The sequence below is a fragment of the Nothoprocta perdicaria genome, unplaced genomic scaffold, assembly GCF_003342845.1.
Source record: "Nothoprocta perdicaria isolate Ctin4 unplaced genomic scaffold, notPer1 scaffold_66, whole genome shotgun sequence".
Classification (NCBI taxonomy): Eukaryota; Metazoa; Chordata; class Aves; order Tinamiformes; family Tinamidae; genus Nothoprocta; species Nothoprocta perdicaria.
This window is the reverse complement of record NW_020455932.1, coordinates 864180-886265: the sequence shown is the minus strand read 5'-3', so window position 1 is coordinate 886265 and position 22086 is coordinate 864180. Positions and strand designations below refer to the sequence as shown.

The 22086-nt window shown below is 46.9% G+C and overlaps 1 protein-coding gene across 1 annotated transcript in view; it reads right to left on the bottom strand.

Annotated features, from left to right (window-relative positions):
* Positions 1 to 223: 223 nt before the first annotated feature.
* Positions 224 to 22086, bottom strand: part of SPNS2 (sphingolipid transporter 2) — a 105670-nt gene continuing 83807 nt past the window's right edge. Inside the window, exons 10-13 of the mRNA XM_026050210.1 lie at positions 21532 to 21630; positions 13745 to 13908; positions 2786 to 2832; positions 224 to 662 (exon numbers count right to left, since the gene is read on the bottom strand). Of these exons, the coding sequence (XP_025905995.1) occupies positions 2790 to 2832; positions 13745 to 13908; positions 21532 to 21630 (306 nt within the window). The 3' untranslated portion in view covers positions 224 to 662; positions 2786 to 2789. The remainder of the gene's footprint in view (positions 663 to 2785; positions 2833 to 13744; positions 13909 to 21531; positions 21631 to 22086) is intronic.

Sequence of the window (22086 nt, the reverse complement as noted above, 5' to 3'; positions counted from 1 at the left end):
TCATCCGCTATAACCTTTCCTAGGGTGCCCGATACCAGGGCACTGAGATGAGGAGATTGTGGACGTATTTATGTCTGGTACGGTTGCACAGGCAGCTCCAGATTTCCAACGTTTAAATAAAAATTGTTTATCTAAATATATATATATAGAGATAGATATCTGATATCTAATATCTTCAGTAGAGATAAAGCATCTTATGACATGTTTAAATTAAAAAATAATAATCTGACTTGAGCCTTCAGTGTTAAAGAAAAGGTGATGTACAGAAAAGATCCCCAACGAGTGCAGTCTCTGGTGCGGGAATGCTGGCAGAACAGCAGCATTAAATAGGACGGAAGTTGCCCTGTAAGTAACGCATACGTCATCGGCTACAACTAAAACCCTATACACAATCTACAGTCACTCACGTGGGGAGCACGCTGTGGGGCTGGCAGGAACCTGTGGACATCCTTATGCTCAGGGAGCACCGTATTCCATGCCCGCTCGTCTCCCGGCACTTGATCCCGCAGGCTGGAGTGGCGCCTTTGGGCTGGCGCTGGATAATCCTTCCAGGGTGCTGCGGAGCCAGAGGATCCACCCATTTCCAGCAGGGAAGGGCTTCGAGCTTGAGATCGGTGTGGTGGTGGGAGCAGGAGTCCACATGTGGTTTCCTTCATTGGTGACTGCAGGTGGGAAGAGAAGGTGGTGGTCAAGGGGCAGTGCCAGGAGCTGCTTGGCACTGGGGCAGCGTGTACAGGTACAACTGCTTGTGTTGTGGGCTGGAACAGCTTAGGGTCTAACAGCATGAGGTTTTGTTATTTGCAACTATTTGCTACTATTTTTGCTAATTTTTGCTACTATTTTTAACCTCACCAGTTCACAACAGAAGAGACAGATTGCTGTCAGCAGCTCCAAGGAAGTAAGTGCTGGGGCAGTGATCTTAGCCTCAGGTGCTAACTGAAACACGTCTGTTAATTACCTGCTAGCAGCCCTTAGCAGACCAAGAAGGGAGAACACTTTTTTTTCCCCCCAGCTGAGAAAAATCACTCTCTTAGATTTTTTGCATCCCCTCTGAAAGTGCTGTTGCACTGGAGGATAACCAAGGAAGATGCCTTTTCAGTGACCATCTTCAGATTACTCACCAAACTCAAACAGATCCCTAGAGATGTCTCAGTTTACCAAGAAACTGTATGAAATATAATCAGGGCATCTAAATTGTACTGGAAACTATCATATAAGAATTAGCAGGGAAAGGAAAGCAGTATCTCCCCAAGCAAGAAAAGGTCTCTCTGTATTTGCAAATGATGCAAAGCCCAGTAAGGATGTCTGAAGAGCAGCAGCCCCAGACCCTGCCTTCCCCCTCTCCATCTGCCTAGTTCTAAACTGCCTTTTCCAAAACTGTGTGTGCTCTGGAGTATCTACGTAGCCAGCAGCTTTCCTAGGGGTTGTAGATCCCTTAATCTCTTGCTGCAGGATTTCCTGCGAGAGGTTCAATGCTCCATGTTATACAGGAAGCTGTTCCTGCCCTTAAAAATCAGTAACTGTTGGGTTATGGAAAAAATTCCCTAAATTGATGGCCGGGTTTCTCTCAACTTATATAAAACTGGACCATAAGAGAAAAAAAAAATAGAAAAAACCCCACAAGTGCCCAATTCAGTTAAAAACTGAGTCTTAGCAACATCATCTAAAATTTCCTCCCACACACTGAAAAACAAAACTTAAAAAAAAAAGTGTAAAAGCTGCTGATAAATGACAGTGTGTGCGTACACATCCAGCCCAGCGACTGCACGGTACAGGCTGGTCTGTTACACCCTTAACCTATACCAAAATATATTCCCCTTCGTGGCAATAACATATCTGCTGCACTTGAAATTCTATTAAATCACGTCCCCCAAAAGGCCATTCTTGAACATGTTACTGAGTTTATGATTAGTCTTTCAGTGCGTTTAATTTATGGGAAAGAAACCTCCTCTTCAGAAACTTGCTTTAATTAATAGCTGCTCCAGTGAAAGCTGGGCAGTGTTTCGGAATTGCTGCAATTGCTGCTGCTCACATGAGCTGCAGGCGCCCGGGGAGGAGGAGGAGGGTAGTGAGAGAAGGGCTCTCCCTCCATCTCGCTGTGGACACCTCGGATCCCAGCAACATGCACTAGCAGAGCGTGTTTTTCAGCAGAAAAGCTTCAGTTTGGGGGATGTTGGCAGCATCATGGGCTAACGAGCAGATGTTGGGCCAAGGGTAAAGCAGGAGCTGGTGTTATATATGACAGGTACTTTGAGAGAGAGCCTGAACTCTGGCTTTGGACCAGCCTAACTACTGCTCTTCAAGTCGACAGGGGTAGATAGGGGTTAGACCTGCTCAAAGATGGGCTCACCGTTTTCCTGGAGGAAATTCGGTACAATGAAGGACACCAGCGCCCTGCTCTCGCTGGTCTTGCTTTATTGCTGCCTGGGCACAGGGTGGCCGAGCTGCAGCGGGGCGGCTGTGCAAGGCTAACCCTGCGGTTAAAGAGGGGCTGGATGGGAGGGCACACAAATTAGTGCCAGTCTAGAGAGGACAGCAACACTGACAGCCAAGAAATGAGTTGGCTTCAGCTGGCACCCATGTGCAGCCTGAAGAATCGTGTCCAGTCTGGCCATCACACATGGATGACACACAGGGATGACACACTGTCAAGCTTTGAGACCTGGGAACCTCCAGTTCTGCCCCAACAAGCAGGAAGGGAAGGAGACCCTCTACGCCCAGGCCCAATGTTTACCCCCTCCATGCCCCCCGGGACGCGCAGCGGCCGCTGCTTTGGGGCACTCACCGTCTCAGACTTTCACGGAGGCCGGTGGTATCACGAGATGATTCACCCTGGTGGAGATAAAGCAAGAGCGACATGAGAGCTGCAATTAGCCAACAAACCGACTCCTAAAACCCTCCCAGCCCGTTACACCCATCTTCCCGCTGCTCAGCAGTTAGCAGCTGCCCCGCACGGCCACGCAGAGCTGCGGCCCCGTTGTGGCGGGGCTGACGGTGCCGGCGAGGGGCCACGGCTCGCTGCTGGCCTCGCTGACAGGAGGCCCCAGAGGCGCCTTCCAGCCCATGTACCCGTGCACGGCGGCTCCTGGACGGTGTCGCCAGCAGAAACGTCAACAGCCACCGCCGGTAACATCTAAACCGAGAAGAAAGCAGCTTGTGCGCTCGCAGCCCGCGAGGACTCGCTGCGGCTCCCGCGGCGCGGGGAGGCTGCGGCCGCAGCGGGTACGCGCGGCCCCGCTCCAGTTTCCACCTCTCCACTGCACCCTACCTCCTAGTGAACATTTTAACCATGCTTTAGCTATCCGAATACATCACCAATATTAAACATATTACCCAATAATGCTATAGGCTACTTTAGAGGTCAGAAGCTATGATATTTTATGAAGCTATCATGGGATACTAACCCCCCAGCTGTTTGAATGCTCAGCAATGTTGTTTGAAAGTAATGCCCCTTAACAAGTTATTCACTGCAATTTCTTACACACAGAGAAAATGTTAGTTTTGCCATTGTACTATCCCAAGTGCAGAGCAGCCACCTACGATGCTGAGAGATGAACCGTGAAGACGCAGAGGGCTTTGCTTCCTCTCTTATTTACTGTGCAGGCTGCTATGGCATAAAACCTACCTCCCACACAAGTACTTGTGTTCTCCCAAGAACCACAGTTGTTTGTTCTTTTCATTTTAACCCATTTCTCTCAAGTTTTGCTTTCTATCCCTCTGGCAGATGGGAAGGGTGGCCTAGAGCAGCCAATCCTCAAATGTGTAGAGGAGATTGTAGGGGAAATCAGACCCCACTAGACCTGGGAGAACCTCCTAGGGAGAGAAGAGACTTTCAGGGTTCACATAGGAAACAGGGTGAACAAAAGAGAGACCCAAAATAGTCTCCCTGATTTCAGGTAGGGCAGGTTTCAGCATGCTTCATGGCAGAGCCTCTGGCTTGCACCAGGCTCAGCCCTCGGATACCAGGAGGTCAGTGGTGATTTTTTTTCTTTTTTTTTTTAAGCAAAAATGCTAGTAATACATTTTAGAATCTCCTGGCTGGTGAGTTGTCATGCATGGACTTAAGGGCTCAAGAGCATCAACCCTCACTGAAGTGCCACTTGCCTTTCTAACACCGATAAACCCCACACTGAATAGGTTGCACTTCCGATTTGGGGATATCTGCTGACTAAGCCCTGGGTCCTAAATTGTTCTGTTTTGTCTGCAGTGTTTTCTCAAGATTGGGAATGTTTTCATTCCTTGAGGAGTGCAGGGTGGGAACCGCTCTGTTATTTCCTGAGGGGCAGGAAATGTGTCCAAGTTGCCTCTCCAGAGCAGGAGCTGCCCCAACTTCCTTGGCTATTTGTGACCTTCTCCAGCAGTTGAGGACGAGGCCGACCCCTCCTCGCTCCACTTCCTCCCCTGCCAAACCCAAGTATTTCTCCTAGATCCTATCAAGCCATCTCCATGTAGCATGACAGCATCTCTAATTCTGAAGTATTTATAAAGCTGGCTGTTTAATATTAAACTACATGCTCTAAGGCTGTTAAATATTTATAGCATGTAAAAAGGATCTAATTTCCCAACACCTCAGCCTGTAAGAATTGCCTAAGAAGACCACTGTATGGCATGGGATGAGTGGCCAGGACCTTTCTCAGGGCTGCTGTGCTCTCACTGCAGGAACTGTGCAGACTCTCCAAATGCCCTCTCCCTTGCCGGTCCCAAAGCCAATATTAAATTTCATATATTACTTAAATAGAAACATTTCAGTATCATGCAGATTTCTAAAGACTCTGTTTTCTCTCTAAACAAGCTGGAGTTGGGCTTTGGTAACAAAGCAAAGGAAGCATATTAGGAAACGATGCTCTATTTTTCCCAGCCTGTTGCATTTTACATCATTTAACTTTCATGACCAAGAATAAAATCCTTCAACGGGGTCTGTAAAACAATTCCCTGCTGGAAGGGCCAGAGCGTGCCCAGCAGTCGAGGTGCTGGGGCTGCAGGGGCAGCTGACCACTGTCCTCAGTGAGCGGCAGCAGCTCCTGCCCGCGATCACGGTTCCTTCTCCTGCCCTCGCTGCTCTGACACTGTTGTGTTTGCGACGTACTGGGCAATATGCCATGAAGTATCCACCTGGAGTGGAGCTTGAGGAGGGGACAGCAGCGTAGCAGCCTCTAATGGTATCCATCAGCAGAGCTCTGGATGTCTAGATTTTCCCAGATCCTGCTTGGAATAAACATTCCTTTCAACAACAGATAAATCTTGATGACCAACTTTAGCAAGAGGAAGGTTAAGAGAAGCAGCTCAGCCAGGCAGCTCCTGCAAACCTGGCTGCTGATGCCCCTCAGGACCTGCTGCCTGGACAGACCCTGAGCAGCGAGAAGAGACCTAAGGATATTGCTGCACCTGTGTGAGCTGTGGACGTGCAGTGAGGTTTACGTGCTGATAAATGAGCACAGGAGGTTTCCTGCACAAGAGGTTTGCTCATGCTGTTGCTATCACTCTACTCCTGCAGGCACCTGACCAAACAGTTACAGCTTTGGGGAGCCGTGGCCTCCTTTCACTTTGGCTTTCCTGCGCTTTAGATGGACACAAGGTCAGGTCCAGCAGATAGAAATAATGCTGTCACTGTTGTCTCCCTGGCACTTTGAAGAGGATTCATGCACTTGAAGCTGGAAGGAAGAGAGGGAAGTTTTCCAGAACAGAGGAGCCTGCAATGGGCTTAGACCAGGCCAAGTCGTCCCTCTGCACAGTCACCACCTCCTTGCTCACCAGTGGCAATTCAGATGCAGGGAGAGGTTACAGAAGCATGTGTTTCACTCCATCCACACCTTGCTGCTGTCAGGACCAATTGCGTTAAGCAAATCTCTGCTCAAGCCTCTTGCCAAGACACATGAACATTTTGGTAGAATAAAGGAGGGAAGTGGACACAAGTTTGCAGAGCAGCCCACACGTATTTCCCACCAGTGTCTGGATACTGTCAACACACTCATAAACACAGGCAGCTCCAAGGGGATGTAAAGCTCATTGTGGTTGGCCTGCCAGCAAAGCAACCAGGTGACAGAGGACCAGGAAATGCTGGGTTAAAAACACAAACCACCACCCCTCAGAAGTTATCGCTCCCCATGCACAATCTACACTGACTCTAGCACTTTTTCACCAATATTTCACCGCGGAGGGATTCATAGTTGCATTTGACTGTGCATTTGGCACGTTCCCCTTAAGCTCTTGAAAGAGCCAAGCTCTAATAAATGCACTAAGTCTCATCTAGTAATGCCCAATGCTAAGGAACCCCTGCAGGTAGCCCCAATTTTGTGCAAAGACTGCTGTGCTGAAACACCTCAAAGTCATCTATGGATATTCTTTCTGTCACTACAGTATCTGATCACCTCACCTACTGCAGAGTGCTCTGGCAAGCTGGCTCTCTTAAGACATCTCTGTGTGTAACATATTGGCTCCATCCCTTTGCCAGACACCTCACCAGAGCTAAACCCGCAGGGTAGAGACACGCTTCAAGTATGCGCAGTTTAAACTCTTCATCATTTTAAACTCTTCATCGCATACTTTTTTAATCAAGCAAGGCAGAACATAAACGTGCTAGCTGTTACTGTCCTCCAATGCAAAGGATCATTTCCCCTTTCAAACAACAAAAAAAGGGGTGTGGAGCATTTGACCTTAACAAAACAGCTTACCTCCTGAGCAGGGTATAAAAAGGGCCAAATTAAAGATTGCTTCCAGAGAACATAGCACATTTTACCTGAACTCAAGCTATTTTATCATTAAGTCAGTAACTTGGGGACAAGACGCACAAGATGAATGGTGTGCATTACTGCATACCCCTTCACTGAAGCTCAGTGCTTGCTTCCAAAGACTTCTAGCACGCTGCAGCTTAAATGATGAGCGCAGATGTAGGAAAGGTGAGCAATAATAATACATCAACCTAGAAAGATCCCTCAGCGTGGTGCAGGGGCTAAAAATAATCCAAGCACTGAACTCCCTGATGCATCGTGACAGCCTCATCCAGCCGCCCATGCGCAGGGGCTGCGTGAGGAGGCCGAGGTCCAACTGCTAACGAGCAATGACACCAAGCACACTGCTAAGAACTGTTAATGAGGCAGCAGTGGGTGGTGGAGTGGCAAACCATTGCTTAATGTAGCTCTGCTGACTGCTAATGCTTATTCATTTCTATCCAGAGAGAAAGCCTGGGGCTCATGTTAAAGTATGTATATACATAGATGCACACATACACAAATCCCTCCAAACAAAGCTCAGCCAGGGCTCATTTGGTGCAGTCATTGGCACTGAGGTCCTGGGGTCCCCCTGGGGTCCCCCTTCCTCCTGGGGACCCGCTCTATCCAGGGGAGACAGCCCCATGCAGCTTCATGCTGCTGCTCAGAGTTTCCCCAACAGCTGCACGGAATTGGCTTAAATTCCCTTTTCTTCCTGCACGCCAGATTTAATAAATGCAATACGATGACCATGCAAAACAAATGCATTTTTCTCTCATTTTTCAGCATAGTCCCTCAAAGCCATGCAGACTCTGAGGGTTTTCTGACTATGGATCTAACCCAGGTGCTCAGCATGTTTGCCTGGAGAGGAAAGAACACAGATCACTTTCCAGTTTTCCTCTTTTGTAGTACTTGATAGAGCAAAAAATTGGCATAAAGGAAATGATTAATTGCAGGCAACCCAATAGCTCTGAAGATGAGAGTTAAGAGCATCCATTAGGCATCAAGGACCTCCAGACCTTCTCTGGAGGTCTTCAAGACCTGCCCGGACGCCACCCTGTGCCACATGCTCTGGGTGTCCCTGCTGCAGTAGGAGGGTTGGACTAGATGATCTCTAGGGGTCCCTTCCAACCTTAACCCTTCTCTGGTCTGTGACATGGAGGGAAACAAAGCCCTGAGATAAACCTGCTTTTCTTCTCCACCATGGTCACTGTGAGAGGCTGCCCAAGCTGTGTGGGTCTACATGCCGCAAAACTTGCGCCCCAGTCTGTCCCTGCATATGCTCCTTCGTAGCTCTGCCAGATAACGATGGTCTCAGAAGTAGGGTGATGGCGGGGTTTCAATGCTAAGGATGATGCAGCTAACATCGGGCTCTCATGTCCATTGAAATGATGGGGGAGAGAGGAGGTAGAGGGTCTTGCTTTTTTCTTGACAATTTCATGGGGAAGGAGATAAAACAGGATTATAAAACCTTACTTGATCTATGTAAATTGGCGAAACAAAAATGCCTGTAGAACTTTCTGATGCCACTTGATTCGAAATGTGGATTTGCTACCCTGCAAAATAACCTCCCCAAGACATAGCTCTCTTCATCAGCCTCTGCAATTCCAGGTTCAGCGAATGTCCTTTCATCTGGTTGCACCATAACCATCCAAGCAGGTCCATCCAGCATGCAGCAATGGCCTGGCAGTGTCTTTAGGAATGGCCAAGGCAGAGCACATGGCATTCCTTCTAGGAGTGCTGGCAGCAATCAGCCAATCGTTTTGGCCCTGCTTCATTAAAAGATGGCATGTGGGCCAAGGCCCCAGCCATGGCTGGGTTGTGTTAATGCACCCACAATCACAGCTTGTGAAAAACCTGCCTTGCCAACCCGAGTCCAGACTCAGGGCATCCCTGGCCACTGACTTCGGTTATGCTAAGTGTGGATTTGTCTGTTATCAAAATTGTTGTCTTGAATACGAGCAGGTGATTCTCTACATGAACAGGTCATTTGCTACTGGTAAAAGTGAACACTTCCATAGTATATTCTGTAACAGTGACAGACTTCAGAAATGCTGAGTTTTTCACAATTTGTTCTTAAATTTCCTTGCATCAGGAAGGGTTTGGGGCTTGGAAAGCTGCCTCTGCTCAGTGCTTCCAGCCACCTGCACGGGATCTGGTCAGATGTCATAGCTCTGCTTGTGCCCCTAGCAAGGACAATCTACTAGTATGAGTTTAAGATATCTTCTGCTGCAGAAAATCTTTGCATGCCAAGAACTGCCCTTTGCGATGACAACGCATCATATTGATTCTGTTGTAAGCATATGATTTAAGTGCACTTTTCACCTTCTAATCCTCTTTTCCAGAGGATAGGCATTTTAGGGATAACATGCATCTTCCTGAAGGTCACAACAAAATGGCACTAGGCTTCCAAGGAGCTTCGGGTCTGGCAGCTCTTCTAGGACAAACAAGATTTGCCTTTATAGCTTCAGGTCCAAAGAGAAATTCTCTTCTTGCTGTACAACAGCACTTAAGCAGTGAAGAAGGGTCTAGGGATCTTGTTTTCCTTTCTCCACGGCACCTGGGCTCAGAGGAGCAGGAAGCTCTGCCCTCAGTCTCAGCTTGCAGTTAGGAGGAGCTCTGCCAGCCCCAGCTGGCTCAGTCCTTGCGCCTGCGCTTAAACAAGGTCCTGCTGCCAGCAGTTATCTCAAGCTGTCAACTTTGAACTCCGTGAGTGTTTGCCGAGGAAGGACCGCGCTGCAGCTCAACGTGTCTTGGGAACAGCCATCCTGACCCGGACACCTTCCCACGTAACCTGTAGGGATCCTGCAGGCTGACTGTGGGGACAGAGCAACGCAGGGGTTTTGAGACACGAGGTTGATTTTTCCATCTGCACGAAGTCTGCGGCTCTTTCTTATATCTGCCAGTGGCATTTACGGAATAAAAAAATACACTTATAAGCGGGAAAAAAAAACAGCCTTACAAGCTTCTTTTTTCCATTAGCAATAAAACCACCTGCACTTTCATCACCTCTTCACATCCCCAGCCTTTTCACTTTACACAAATCATTTGATATTCTAACCTTATTCCACCTGCAGTCTGTACATGGTTATCACATCGTTCTCTAATTCCCCCAAATGTTCCTTAAGTCTCTTCTTCCATCATCACAGATCCTCTGTGTCCTAATCTGGGCTCTCTGCTCTAAGTTACACATGCCTTCAAAGGTCATGGGTATCTTACCTAGGCTAGAAGGCACTGAGAATCTTTATCACTATTGAAAGTATTTTACTATTTTCAGAAGCTTCATGATTATCACTATTGAAAGTATTTCACTATTCTCAGAAGCTTCATGATACACCCTCAATCTGGATCTCTGTTTCAATGCATCACTGAAACATCACTTCAAAATAAGCATCTGACTTAAAAGAAGAAAAAAAACGTTCACAAGTTCCTCTTAAGACATTTTGTGGAAGAAATGTTCTTTTCAGCAACATAAACTACCAGAATGGATCATGTCCTATCAATCTAGCATATCAGCTTAATATCTGTACCACCATTAATGGGGGGAGCCTGTCCTGTGCTGGTAGCAACATGGGTCGTCTCATGGGTCTTTTCTGTCTCTAACTGCTACCACAGAAACATCAGAGAAAGGAGGGCTGACAGCTTGGCAAGTCCTTTCCCTGCCCCACATAATAGAATCTGCAAAGCAAAAATAAGGTCAGACACTTTCAAATTGCTGTTATAGGAGAACTGGGAGATCATTTTATATCTAGTTCTAGAAAAGTCTAAAAATAAGCCCAATGTGCAGCAGAAGACAGAGTCTGAAAATGGATTATTCTCATTTTTCCTGTAGTGTAATTTGCAGATGTGCCATGTTTAAGGCAGCAGGAGAGGTGTATGGACTAACAATTGCTCCTTCTGGGTCCTGCACTATCTAATCTGCAATACAGGAATATTCTCTTTCTTGTGTTTGTACCAATCACTTTTAAAATGAAACATTAATCACCGTTGCTATTCAGCTAGCTAGTCTCCTCCACACCTGACAAAGACATTAAGAATAAAAACCTGTTTTTTTTTTTTTTTACTAAATGATTAATTTTAATTTTTAGGAGGAAGGGAAAACGTATTAGACCTGTTGCTTGGTTCTCTACTAGTCTTAAAACAGGCAAATTGTTTATGCTTTCAGGTGTCTGAGTGCCAGCTAGTTAAATATCTGTATTCTTTTGTTTTGACCAGCTGCACCAGTGCAGTTATTTATTCCTGTTTGTGCCCACACCATGGAAATATGCTGCAGTTGCATCCTGCTGCCTGATCTGCATTGCTGTATGTTTGGCAAAAATACCCATCAAACACCATGCAGAATGCAGAGAGAGACTGACCAGAAACAAATCCAGTGCATCGCTTTATCTCTCTCAAAGAGTATGGGAAAAAACAGAAAATCTCAAGCTTTCAGATACGTAATATCAGCAATTAAATAAAAAATATAAATTATCAGTGCTAGAGCTAGAGTAAAAGGGATGTTGCTGTATTTCTGATCGTTTCCTGAAGGGCTCTGCCACAGGCAGATTTTGCCCTGGTAGACACTGATTTCCAGTGGATCTATCCCCAACTTCAAGTCAAGTCTTAAAATTTTTCCTGAAGCAATTAAGAAAAATACGATATAGATTGCAGCCATATTTGGAAAGAAAAAAAACATTGCTCTGACCCTCCAGCACAGTAGCACAGAACAGGAGAAGAGCTACAACACAGTGCCCTGAAATTACAACAGGAATTATAGCTGAGCAGCACCGAGGCCAACAGAACTGACACCCTAGTTCTTTCAAAAGAGCTCTTACAGAAATCATTTCCCAACACTTCTCTCTATCATATTTTGGAGAGGTGGGATTAAATTTGTATTTTAAAAACTTCATCAGAAATTATGAGATTATGATTTCCTGCGTCTCACTCTGCTAGCCCTATGTTCTCTGCTACGCCTGCATCCCTGAGTACAGAAGAAGCAGGACTTTTTAAGGAGCTGCTTTATGAAGGAAGTCCTCTGAGTGGCCTTTTTGTAAGAGGGGGCATCTCTTTGAGTGCAAAAGTGCTAAAAAATAATCTGCAAAATAGTCCTAGAGTGGTGGCAATGATAAAAACAGCACCAAAACTCCACAAGGCATCAGAATAAAGCTCGTAAATGCTGCTTTTGAAAGTAAGCACGGTGGAAACTGGAGGAAGCCTTGCAGGAAAGAGAGCGTGCTATCCTGATGCTCTGCACTGTCTGGAAGAAGAAATGATTCCTAAGCAAATGCCCAAGCAGAATGCAGCAAAAAAGATAGAAATCCTAATGAGGAAACGCAGGACTCGGGATTCGAGCCGGGAAAGCTCCGTCTCCGTGTGCAGAGCAGGGCTGCAGCGTTCTGCTTCTCTGCTCTCACATTTGCTCATCAGAGAGGTCTGCAACATCTTCCTGCTGTGCCCCGACCTGCTCACGACCAAGGGCCTTAACGGCTGCCGTGACCCTGGCGTTTGTGGCTCCCGCAGCTCCATCGACTCCTTTTGCCCGAGTGCGTTTCCAAGCGCCGCGGGCCGAGCGGCACGAGGGAATGCGGTGGGAACAGAAGAAATCCTCTCACCTGGGCGGCAGTCAGGCGGCCTTGGTGCCCAGCGCGGCGTTTGAAACGTGTTTAAGCATTTCTGCCAGGGAATGGAGGCATCCAGGAGCAGAGCAGCACAGGTGATTTGGGAGAAATCACTTGGTTAGCTGTTATTTATGACAAATGCTCTCCCTCTGCATTGGAGGCAGTTTGCAAGAGTACCCCGGGGATCCCGGTGTATAATGAATTAAATGGAGTTCATAGACAAATGTGAAGCAGACAGATTGGGAAAGGGAAGGATGCTGAAGGGGAGCAATAACCTGGGAAGAGGAAACCCTTTCCTTTCTCCACTTCTTGCACATGCTAATAACACAGAGGGAGGAACTGCTGGCACGTGGCTGCAGCACCGTCTGCATCGCTGTTTCCAAGCCTCTCATCTCCATCTGATAGGGCTGCGTGAGCCAGGAAGCATCACACAAGCAGCTCGCCCACTTACGTCCACTTCCACACACCTCATTTTCCCTCTGGCCGTCTCGCACCTAGCAATGCCAGCGCCTCTCTTTTCAAGAGCCAACTCAACTCTGCTTTCTCTCTCCTTGGCTGCAGAATTACCAAGGGCTCCCAGTATCTCTTCCTTGGAGTTCTTGCCCAGCTTGCCTACGCGTGTGCTGTTAAACCAGTACAAAGCCTGGGCAGACACACTGCAGTGGGATTTACAAAGGGGAAGCTCAGTCACAACAGTAGCCTCAGCACCTGCCCACGTGTTCAACGCTACATTATACACAGACACTCGCATCGTTCAACAATTAGGAGAAAAGGACTAACCCCAGAAGTGTGTGTGTCATGTGGAAGCGTCTTCTGAATTACTGTAGTTGCCAACCGTGAGGTGGTCCGAATCGGTCTCTTTACTGAAAAACAGTAGCTTTTTTTTTACAAGGTGCAATGAGGGACTGGGAGAGACTATGTTTAAGGCAGCCACCCTGGAGCGTACGTGTCCCCGCATACACAGCTTGCTTCTTTCTTGCCTGATGCTTCCGTACATTGAGGTAGTGAGCAGGGCAAGGTGGCTGAGATGGGACCAGGGATTCAAGGTTGACCACCAAGTTCTCTATAAGGTCTCTCTTGCTCTTCACCTGGCAATCCAGAGGTTCCCCAACTCAGCAACCTCTCAGTGCAGGTGGCCTGAGCTGTGACATGCCCACGCGAGGGTAAAAAAGGGCCTGTGATCTCAAACAACATGCTCCTCTCGGGGACACGCAGCCAATGACGGAGCTCCACGGCAGCAGAAGCCTGTAAAGGATGCCCAGCCAGCACGACCCAAGCCCTTGCACTTCGTGCAGCACCATGCACTCCGCTGAGCTGAGCTCCTGAACACAAAGCCCGACCCCCTTCATCTGAAGGACCAAGGTCTGGGACAAGAGTACAAGCAAAAGGTTCAGGAGAGAGAACAGGCTTCCGCAGTGCCCCGCTCGCTGGATTACTCACTGTTGTTCAGCTCTGGCTCGGTCGCTGAGGAAAAACAGGGCCGTGGCCAGGAAGAACATCCCTCCCAGGACAACGACAAAGGGGCAGAGCATGAGTGCGTAGCCCAAGCTGAGGAACTCCCAGAGCGAGGACTCCTTGGTGCTTTGTCGTATCAGGTCTGAGATCTAGGAAAGAAGGACAAAAAATTCAGTCACTTAGAGGAAAAAGAGGCACAAGGGAGAGAAGAGGATTCCCTGAATAGCCACCCACACAACACGTGCACATGGTTAAAGTGGACAGGCGATCAGGGCAGCTAACTTAAGTATTAAAGGTTTTTAGCCAGACTTCTGCTCTATTCCCTACCACAGAAAGGAGGAGGAGGAAATTTCAGTGCTTGAGATAGAGCTAAGAAAGTGTTTCTGTCCTCTCAAAGGGCATTTTTTCATAGTGCACAACAGCACAGAAAATCAGGAGCATTATGAAGTTTCATGGGAGAGCAGACTGTTAAAAAAGTCTTTTGATTGAAAGGTAAAAGCCCGTGGCAATTAGTTTAAGAGACTGATTTAAAAAATGGCTACGAGGCTCGGATGTGAAGAGAGTGCAAGCCCAGGAGCACAGCAGAACTGCACTCAGGAGATGGGGGCCTCAGCTGATAATTTATTCCCTCCTGAATCCAGCCACCTTAGTTACCAACATCTTCCTTATTATTATGAATCAAAATGGGACACCGAATCAGTTTGCCCATGTCCTATAACCACAACTGGGGCTTTGCATTTCAAAGCATCTTTCACCTAGAAATTTTGAAATACTTTTCAGTGTTGGGAATGGATACAATTACCCTCCAGCAGGACCGGACAATAAATCACTCAGCAAATTCACATGATAAAGCAGCAACAGAGGATGAAAAGCTAGCCACATGCTCCTGATTGCTTTATCCTAAGGATGACACGACATGCCAGGCTAAAAAGAGCTTTGAAAATATAATCTCCAGTAAATAAAACTCCTAATGCAGCCTTCCCCACACCTTTCCTTCTAAGGCACTGTATTAATCTTTTATGTCAACAACTCTTGTTGGCATTTTGTTGTTTTTTCACTCAAGGCACATTTTAGGAATAACACTGTGCTTTTTTCTTTATCACACGTGCCATCCTTCCCACCAAACCATCTACACTTCTCATTGATGGTTCCTAGACCTCCCTCAACCAACTCAAAATCTCTTACATCTTCCACAGCTTTTCTGGGTCTCCCACACAGGCTTTTGCTGTTATCTGATGCACTCCCTGTTCCCTCCCGCTTGTTCCACTCGGTTACAAGCCACCTGCTAAGGCTGGGGCTTTGGCACCTCCTCGCAAGAGGACACAGGACATAATGAAACACATATGTTCCAAGGAGGACACGTTGCCAAACAGTCTGCTCCGCACTGCCAATTTTCTGCATTTCCAGACTCCCCCTAAGGGCAGCGTTCCGAGTTGTTGCCCCATGATCTGGCAATCCACTCCTTCGTGTCACGTTTGGTCCCTTCGCTCTATCACGACTAGGAAAAAGTGGGGTTGACACATGTGGCCAAGGCGAGCTCTGTTTTGAGATTTGTTGAGATTTGTTCTTCTCTTGTGCTAATTGCTAAGTGACCAACAACACCCAAGCTTTCACCCCAAACTTTCAACCGGAAAAGCAGCTAGGCAGCCCTGCTGCTGTTCTGCAGGCTAAGTAGAAGTCCTTGATAACATCATCACTTTAAAAAAGTTTTTTAAAGTTTTTTATTTTTTTTAAGAAAGTTCACATCTTTTGTCTCATTGTACAACAGGGATCTCAGACCAAGAGGAATGACTTTGCAGACTAAACTTCTAATTTTGCCTCTCGGGCACAAATCTTACTACATAAATGGCTATTTCCAATGCAGTATCAAGGCACAAATATCTGATTTCGTTACCAGTTTGAGGGAGGCCATTTCTCCCTCCACTGCGATTCCTTTACAGGCTGCTCCTCATAACCTCACAGTGACAACTGAGTTCACAGGGGCTCCCACTCTCAAATCAGGGGTGCATGTGAGAGTTTGCTTTGGATCGTTGCAAAAATCAAAAATGTAAATGTAGCCTAGAAATCCCAAATAAGGGATTTTATAAAGGAGAAGTAAGCAATTCTGTGGGCCTGTGCGGGAGCACAAACATTTATGCTGTGCTAAATGGCTTGAAAAACATACTATAAAAAGGGGAAATAAAGCTCATTATTTTATATTAGTTCTGAAAGCTGCAGAAGGAGAAAAGCAATTATATTCTAAAAGTGATTTCACTTCTTAAAGTGGCACGTTTGCTTGACAGGAAGAAAACCCAAGCCCCTGCTAATCTTAATGGCAATTCTAAGATCACAACCAGCTTCACCAGTTGGCTGGGGACAGCACCGGAGTCTGCCCCGGCACTGCCCACGGCAGAGATTCCTGCACTTCCTCCCATGCCTTAGGAAATGTAGAAGCACGGAAGGTCGCTCACTGCTTAAACGGGAAGGTTGGAGGTGTCTACTCATATGATGAAATAAGTTTTGGGGCACAGGAGCCCCAGAACAGACCCTGGGCACAGGAGCCTTGGGAACAGACCCTTGGCAGCATCCCGGTCCACGGCAAGTGGCCAAGGTGACACATCTCTCCTTGCAGCAGCGCTCCCTTCCTGTTTGTGCGTCCCATGTGCAAGAAGCCCAAGAGCAGATATCTCCTCCCAAAACGGGGTCTCGTTGCGGGGCTGCACTGGCCACGCGTGGTCGCTGCGAGAGGACACGGGCTGGTCCCCGAGGTTATTCTGGTGTGGACATCCTGTGCTCCTGCCTGAGGAGCGGGAGCTTCATGCTGCAATGATTTCAGCAGATCATCCCCAGCGGAACCGCAGTTCTGCTGCGACGAGGACGATTTCCACCACTCTCACTCATGCCTTATGCTGGGGCGCTCAGCATCAGGGCGGGCTCCTTTCTGCACCCTTATTTCCTCGGGGGCAGATGCCAGTCACCCTCTACCCTGTTGCTGTTCACTGGAGCAGGCTTGTGGCTCAGCAGCAGCAGGGACTCGCACCTTTCCCCTTGCTGCAGAAACTAGAGACCCGGGTGTGCGGGTGATCTTCTGCAAGGGCCCCAGAGCCTGCGCTTCGAACCAAAGTCACAGCAAATGTCAGGGGCACAACGGCTCTGGGGTGGAGAAAAAAAAAAAACGAGCAAGCTGTGAATCCTTGGCAAGGAGCGTTTTATATACGGGAAGTCATTTGGATTTTAGGACAGATTTAAATCTTTTCTGTTGCTGAATCAGCAGAAGTGGAAAGCTTGTTAGCTCATTGCAATAAGGAGATAAATCCTAAATAGATTGATCTTCAGGTGCTTAATTCTCCCCCTCCCTCCTTTTTTTTTATTTATTTTTTTTTTTTTCAGTTGCCAGCTATATCAAAGATTTGGGATTTCCATGCACCATGAAAAAAAAAAAAAATGACTTTAATCACTCAACTCAGTCAGGAGCAGAGAATTCCTGAAATTAAAATTATTGCTCCGGAAAGCAGAGAATAAGCATGAGGGATTGGGGTTTCTTTTCCTGGAAATGCATATTTGAAATGATAGACTGCAAGGGCAAGGCCCATTTAAACCATCACAATCTGGCTCCTATGCAAGTGTGACCATGGGGAAAAGCCTTTACATGGGGAGGGATCCAGTTTGGGCTCCGGAGCAGCTGGCACTTGCTAATGATTGAAAGTAAGAACGTGTTTCACGTGACATCCGCTGTCTTTATCAGGGGCTGGAAGGTGCCACCTAAAGGCTGAGATGGGTGAAAGAGAGCCGATGTATCATGCATACACTTGCATATATTATAAACCCATAATATATACACAAGCACCACGGTGAACGAGATGCTACAGTAAGTCACTCGTGATAGAAGTATTCCCAGCCAGGCTTCTCCAGCTACTAATCCTCATTACCACCAGCTTAGGGCCATCATGGGGATGGGATCACATGATGGGGAAAGAATTCAGGGGAAAGACAAACCTCCAGGCTGAGCTTTCAAGCGCAAGTACCAGTGGCGGGGTGGGACAGCTCCTCAGAAGCAATATCTGATAAACCGCTATAAGAAACACTCACTGGGAACTTAATTTTGCTCTCATGGGAAGCAAGTCCTGGAAAATGAGCGAGCTGTCCTGGAGACACTCCCTGGAAGGTGTCCCGGGGCAAGAGGGGAGGCAGCTTTCATGAAAGCCAACGTGCTGCAGCAACTACCACCGGGATAACTTGCACGATTTTGTTGCAGAATCTGTTTTCCTCCTTCAGACTGCAGCTCTGCCACAGGACATGGTGCTAGGTGCCCACTAGCAAGCACTCGATGGCCCCTACGTGGGGTATGTTTGTACGGCAGCCACAGCATTTTTAAGCCATGCTATACAAATTTTAAACCATAACACATGAATTCAACTTCCTTACACAGACAATCTTATACATACAGACCTGCTTTCCATCGGAGTTCAGTATTTACTTGGACGTTGGAAATATCTTGCAAAGCAAATCGCCAAAAGGCTGTCCCAAACGAGGACGAGAAGGCTGCAAAATGTCCGGCTCCCATTACAATTACTTTCATGACACAAGTATCTCCCTTGCTGCATTTACTACAGTTTTCCCTGGAATGCCCCTCATTAGATGCCGATCTGCCTTGCTGATACTCAGTCAAGATACACCGCTGATAATTAACACTGCTATTTGCTGAAGGAAAGCCATTAGCATTCTTGCTGTTTAAGTGGCTCATTAGATCTAGTTTATCAACTGACTTGCGTAAGAAACTTGAGGAAAGGACAAAAGCGGAGGGTGAAAAGCGATAGGCTTCTTGCTCAAACCCTTCCAGGAAATCTCAGGAGTTGCACAAACCTCCTTGCACCTCCGTGCTGCTGGGGCACAAGCAGATAGAGCAGAGCAAAGAGGAGGAGAGACCTTCACTGCCCCATAGGAAGCAAAGGACAGGCATACTGGGATCATCCAGAGATGAGTGGTATTGGGAGGAATGCACTGATCAGAGGAAGATCCCCCTGGTCACCTTAAGATGAAAATGTGGAGATAGACTCCAAGCCATTCAAAGCGTTTGTTTAAACTCTGTGGGTTATCACAAACGTCCTTAAAGAGCTACAGCTATCTAGGAGTAAAAGCTATCACATCTAATGAAATACTGCAGCAAAGCTTCTTGTTTGTGAATGAAGAGGCAGCTCTGATTTATAGTAATTGATCCTGGTGTTTGGCAGGTAGCAAATTACAGCCGTGCCCTAAAAACTGCATTTGCATAACTTCATTGCAAGACTTTTTGCCATAATAAAATCCCGTTGAAGTTATCAATATTTAAAGAGACATTAAAAAAACACACACAGAAGCTTCTTTCCACTTTGCTTTTAAACAGCAACACATACTTGGCACTTCAGGGGATTGTAAGAACCGCATAAATGCAGAGCATGGACGCTCCTGCACTGCAAGATTCGGAAATCAGGACAGCCACACAAAAATTGGAGCCTGACCTTCAGCTCTTCCAGCACCCTGTACGACAGAAAAACTCTCCCCCACACAGGACTGCAGCTATTAAAAACCCTCTGCATTCCACAAAAGGATTTTAAGATCAATGCAACATTTATCGGTACCCAGCAAATGCACAGGGACAAATGGCTGAGCCAGCTTAGCCCTGCAAGGACACGGATATCCAAGTTGGTACTAAGGGCACTGCTGGAAAGTAGCAGTGACCTCCCCACAACTATATAAGCCATATTTGCTTGCTTGATTCCCACAGACTGCTTTGAAAATCCTGATTATAATCCAGAGCATTCACCAGAGCTGCTTGGGTGGGATTTCGACCCCGTGCAAGGTCTCCATCCTTGGAGCGCAGCCGGCCAGTTCCCACGCCTGGAGCCTGCAGACTCCAGCAGACCAAACCATGGGTTCATCCCAGCCCTCGCTGCTTGCCTTTGTGCTCGGAATAGGATTTGCTTCCTGGTGCTTCTAGGATTTTCTCCAAGCATGTAGCATGGGAGCACGAGTCGGCCCGGGGGCAGCAGAACTGGGTGCTGGTGCCAGGAACGGTGCCCTGCCACAGAGCTCTGCGCTCGGGTATCTCCTCCCTGGTGACAACTGCCCAACCACTACAGCCTTACCGAAGGCTAAATTCAAATCATAATTAATATTTTCCCAGTCTAAAGAAAGCCCAGGGCAACCAATTAAATTGGTCATATACATATTTCAGGCGGACTTCCTTAAGTAATGCACAATTTGTTTGGTCTCTGAGCACCATTATGGCAAGGCACATTATCCTCCACAACCAAAGTTCTTTTTTTAATCTGTGACACTAAGGAGCCCCAGGCAACTTTCAAGATTAATTGCAATCACTGAGGGTCCTGGCCCCCCTTCCTGGACATCTCTCTTCGGTAGCAAAAAGGAAGAACACGCGACGGAGTCACCCGAGGCAACCCTGCCACCCGCATCGCCTGCACGCCCAGCGTGCTGGCCTGGCTAGTTCCGGTCCCTCTGGGCCACCCTGTCCCCTCCTCACTGTCCCCTGTGCAGCACGGTCTCCCCCAGTCACGTGCTTCTCTCACCACTCTCCAATATATGTTAAAATCAGATTATTTCTCCTGGGGAGCCCAGAGCATTGGAGAAAATGAAGACTAAGCTGAGTTACACGTATTTATTCTTTGGGGCTTATCCTCAGTTCCTTCGTCCATTTGGGCTTATCTGCATCTCTTCACACAAGCTGCAGAGGACTAGAGAAGAACTGGGCTCAAGTTGTGACTTCGCATTCCAAAGTAAACAGGTGTAAACATAAATATAAAAACATATATATACATATGACACATATACCTGTATGTAGTGTGTGTTACTGGTGAAATACGTGCCCAACCTCTCTGAGATGAGCAGAAGAGAAATGTTTGCTAAACAAAAAAAGACAGGACAAGCAGCCCAGCTGAGAAGTGTGTGGTGCTGAGCCAGAAAAGCCCATCGGCTGCACTTCCCAGATGCCGGGACAAATTAAGATCCCGGTTAATGCACTAGAAAACTGTTCTACCTCCAGTGAAAAACGAGGTGCTGCTTGGTGTTTTGCAGAGAGGTTACTGTATATTATAAATGCTGAACCGTATTCTCAGTGTATCAAACTCAACAAAAAGGTGGTCCAATATGTCAGCTACCTTTTCCTCATTACATTTTTCAAGGTTTATATTTTCAGCTGGGGAATGTTTTCTGATGGCAGGTTTGGAGGAGGGTCTCCAAGTTTGTTAGGATTGTGCTGGACTAAGAATGATCTTTAATCAGACTAAAGCCAACACATGCAGCAGAAACAGGAAGGAATACTACTAATGGAAAAAAAAAAAAGTCCGTTCTGTGGATTTTGTACCATCAACACAGAGCAGGTTTGAATATCAGCATATTAGTAGAGCAGAAGGGCGGCATGTTGTTACTCTCAAGGAAACATTCGCCTTATGAGACCAGATACAGAGTTAAACACACCCCTCTCTTCCAATTTAATTCCTAATGGACCTATGTCCACACCACAAAAGCCATTACTCTTTTCTATAAACTTTAGAAATGTCCTAGGCTAAAAAGATGCAGCAACTCACTTTACTTTCTTGAGCAGTCCATCCAGGTTGGAACCACAGCCTTAACCGTGCAAGTAAGGTGCACTGCTGCGAACCATCTGATTCCCTTCCACTGTTAAATACAGACCTGCCTGCCCCAGCATGGCTTAATTTGGCATTTTAGACAAGCAGTTAGTAAATAAAAACAGACATGAGCAAACAACCTTGCCAAACCCCACTGTGAACACTTACAAAGCCAATCAGATAAGGACTGCCAGCATCTCCCAGGAGGTGTGAGGTGAAACTCTGCAAGGCCACTGCGGTCGCACGCCGTGTTGGAATGACCACATACTGCAAAGAAGAAGAGGAAGGAAAATAAATACATAAGGAAACTTGCTGAAGAACCTCTCCAGCTATCTTGAATTGCTCAATTTATGTCCAGGTTGTCCAAGAAGCTTCCCCAGATTTCAATCTCACAGGTGGCCTGGACAAAGCAAAACTACCTAATTCAAGAGGCAGAGCTGGGTATATGTAAGAAACAGTTCTAAACTTCCTTTAAAATATTTTTCTTGCTATAAGAAGTGCATGAGAGCTAAATGAGAAAAGAATGCCTGCCTGGCTCTATATTTGATCAAATTCTTAGCAAAAGGACAAAGTAAGTTCCAAATTTAGTCAAAACACACCATTTCCAGAGTGGACTGACATAGTTCCAGTTGGAGAGACAATTCGAATACCTGCATCGCACATATGTGCATGTGTCTGTATAGATATGTGCACCAATATGCATTCCCACTTATACATATTGTA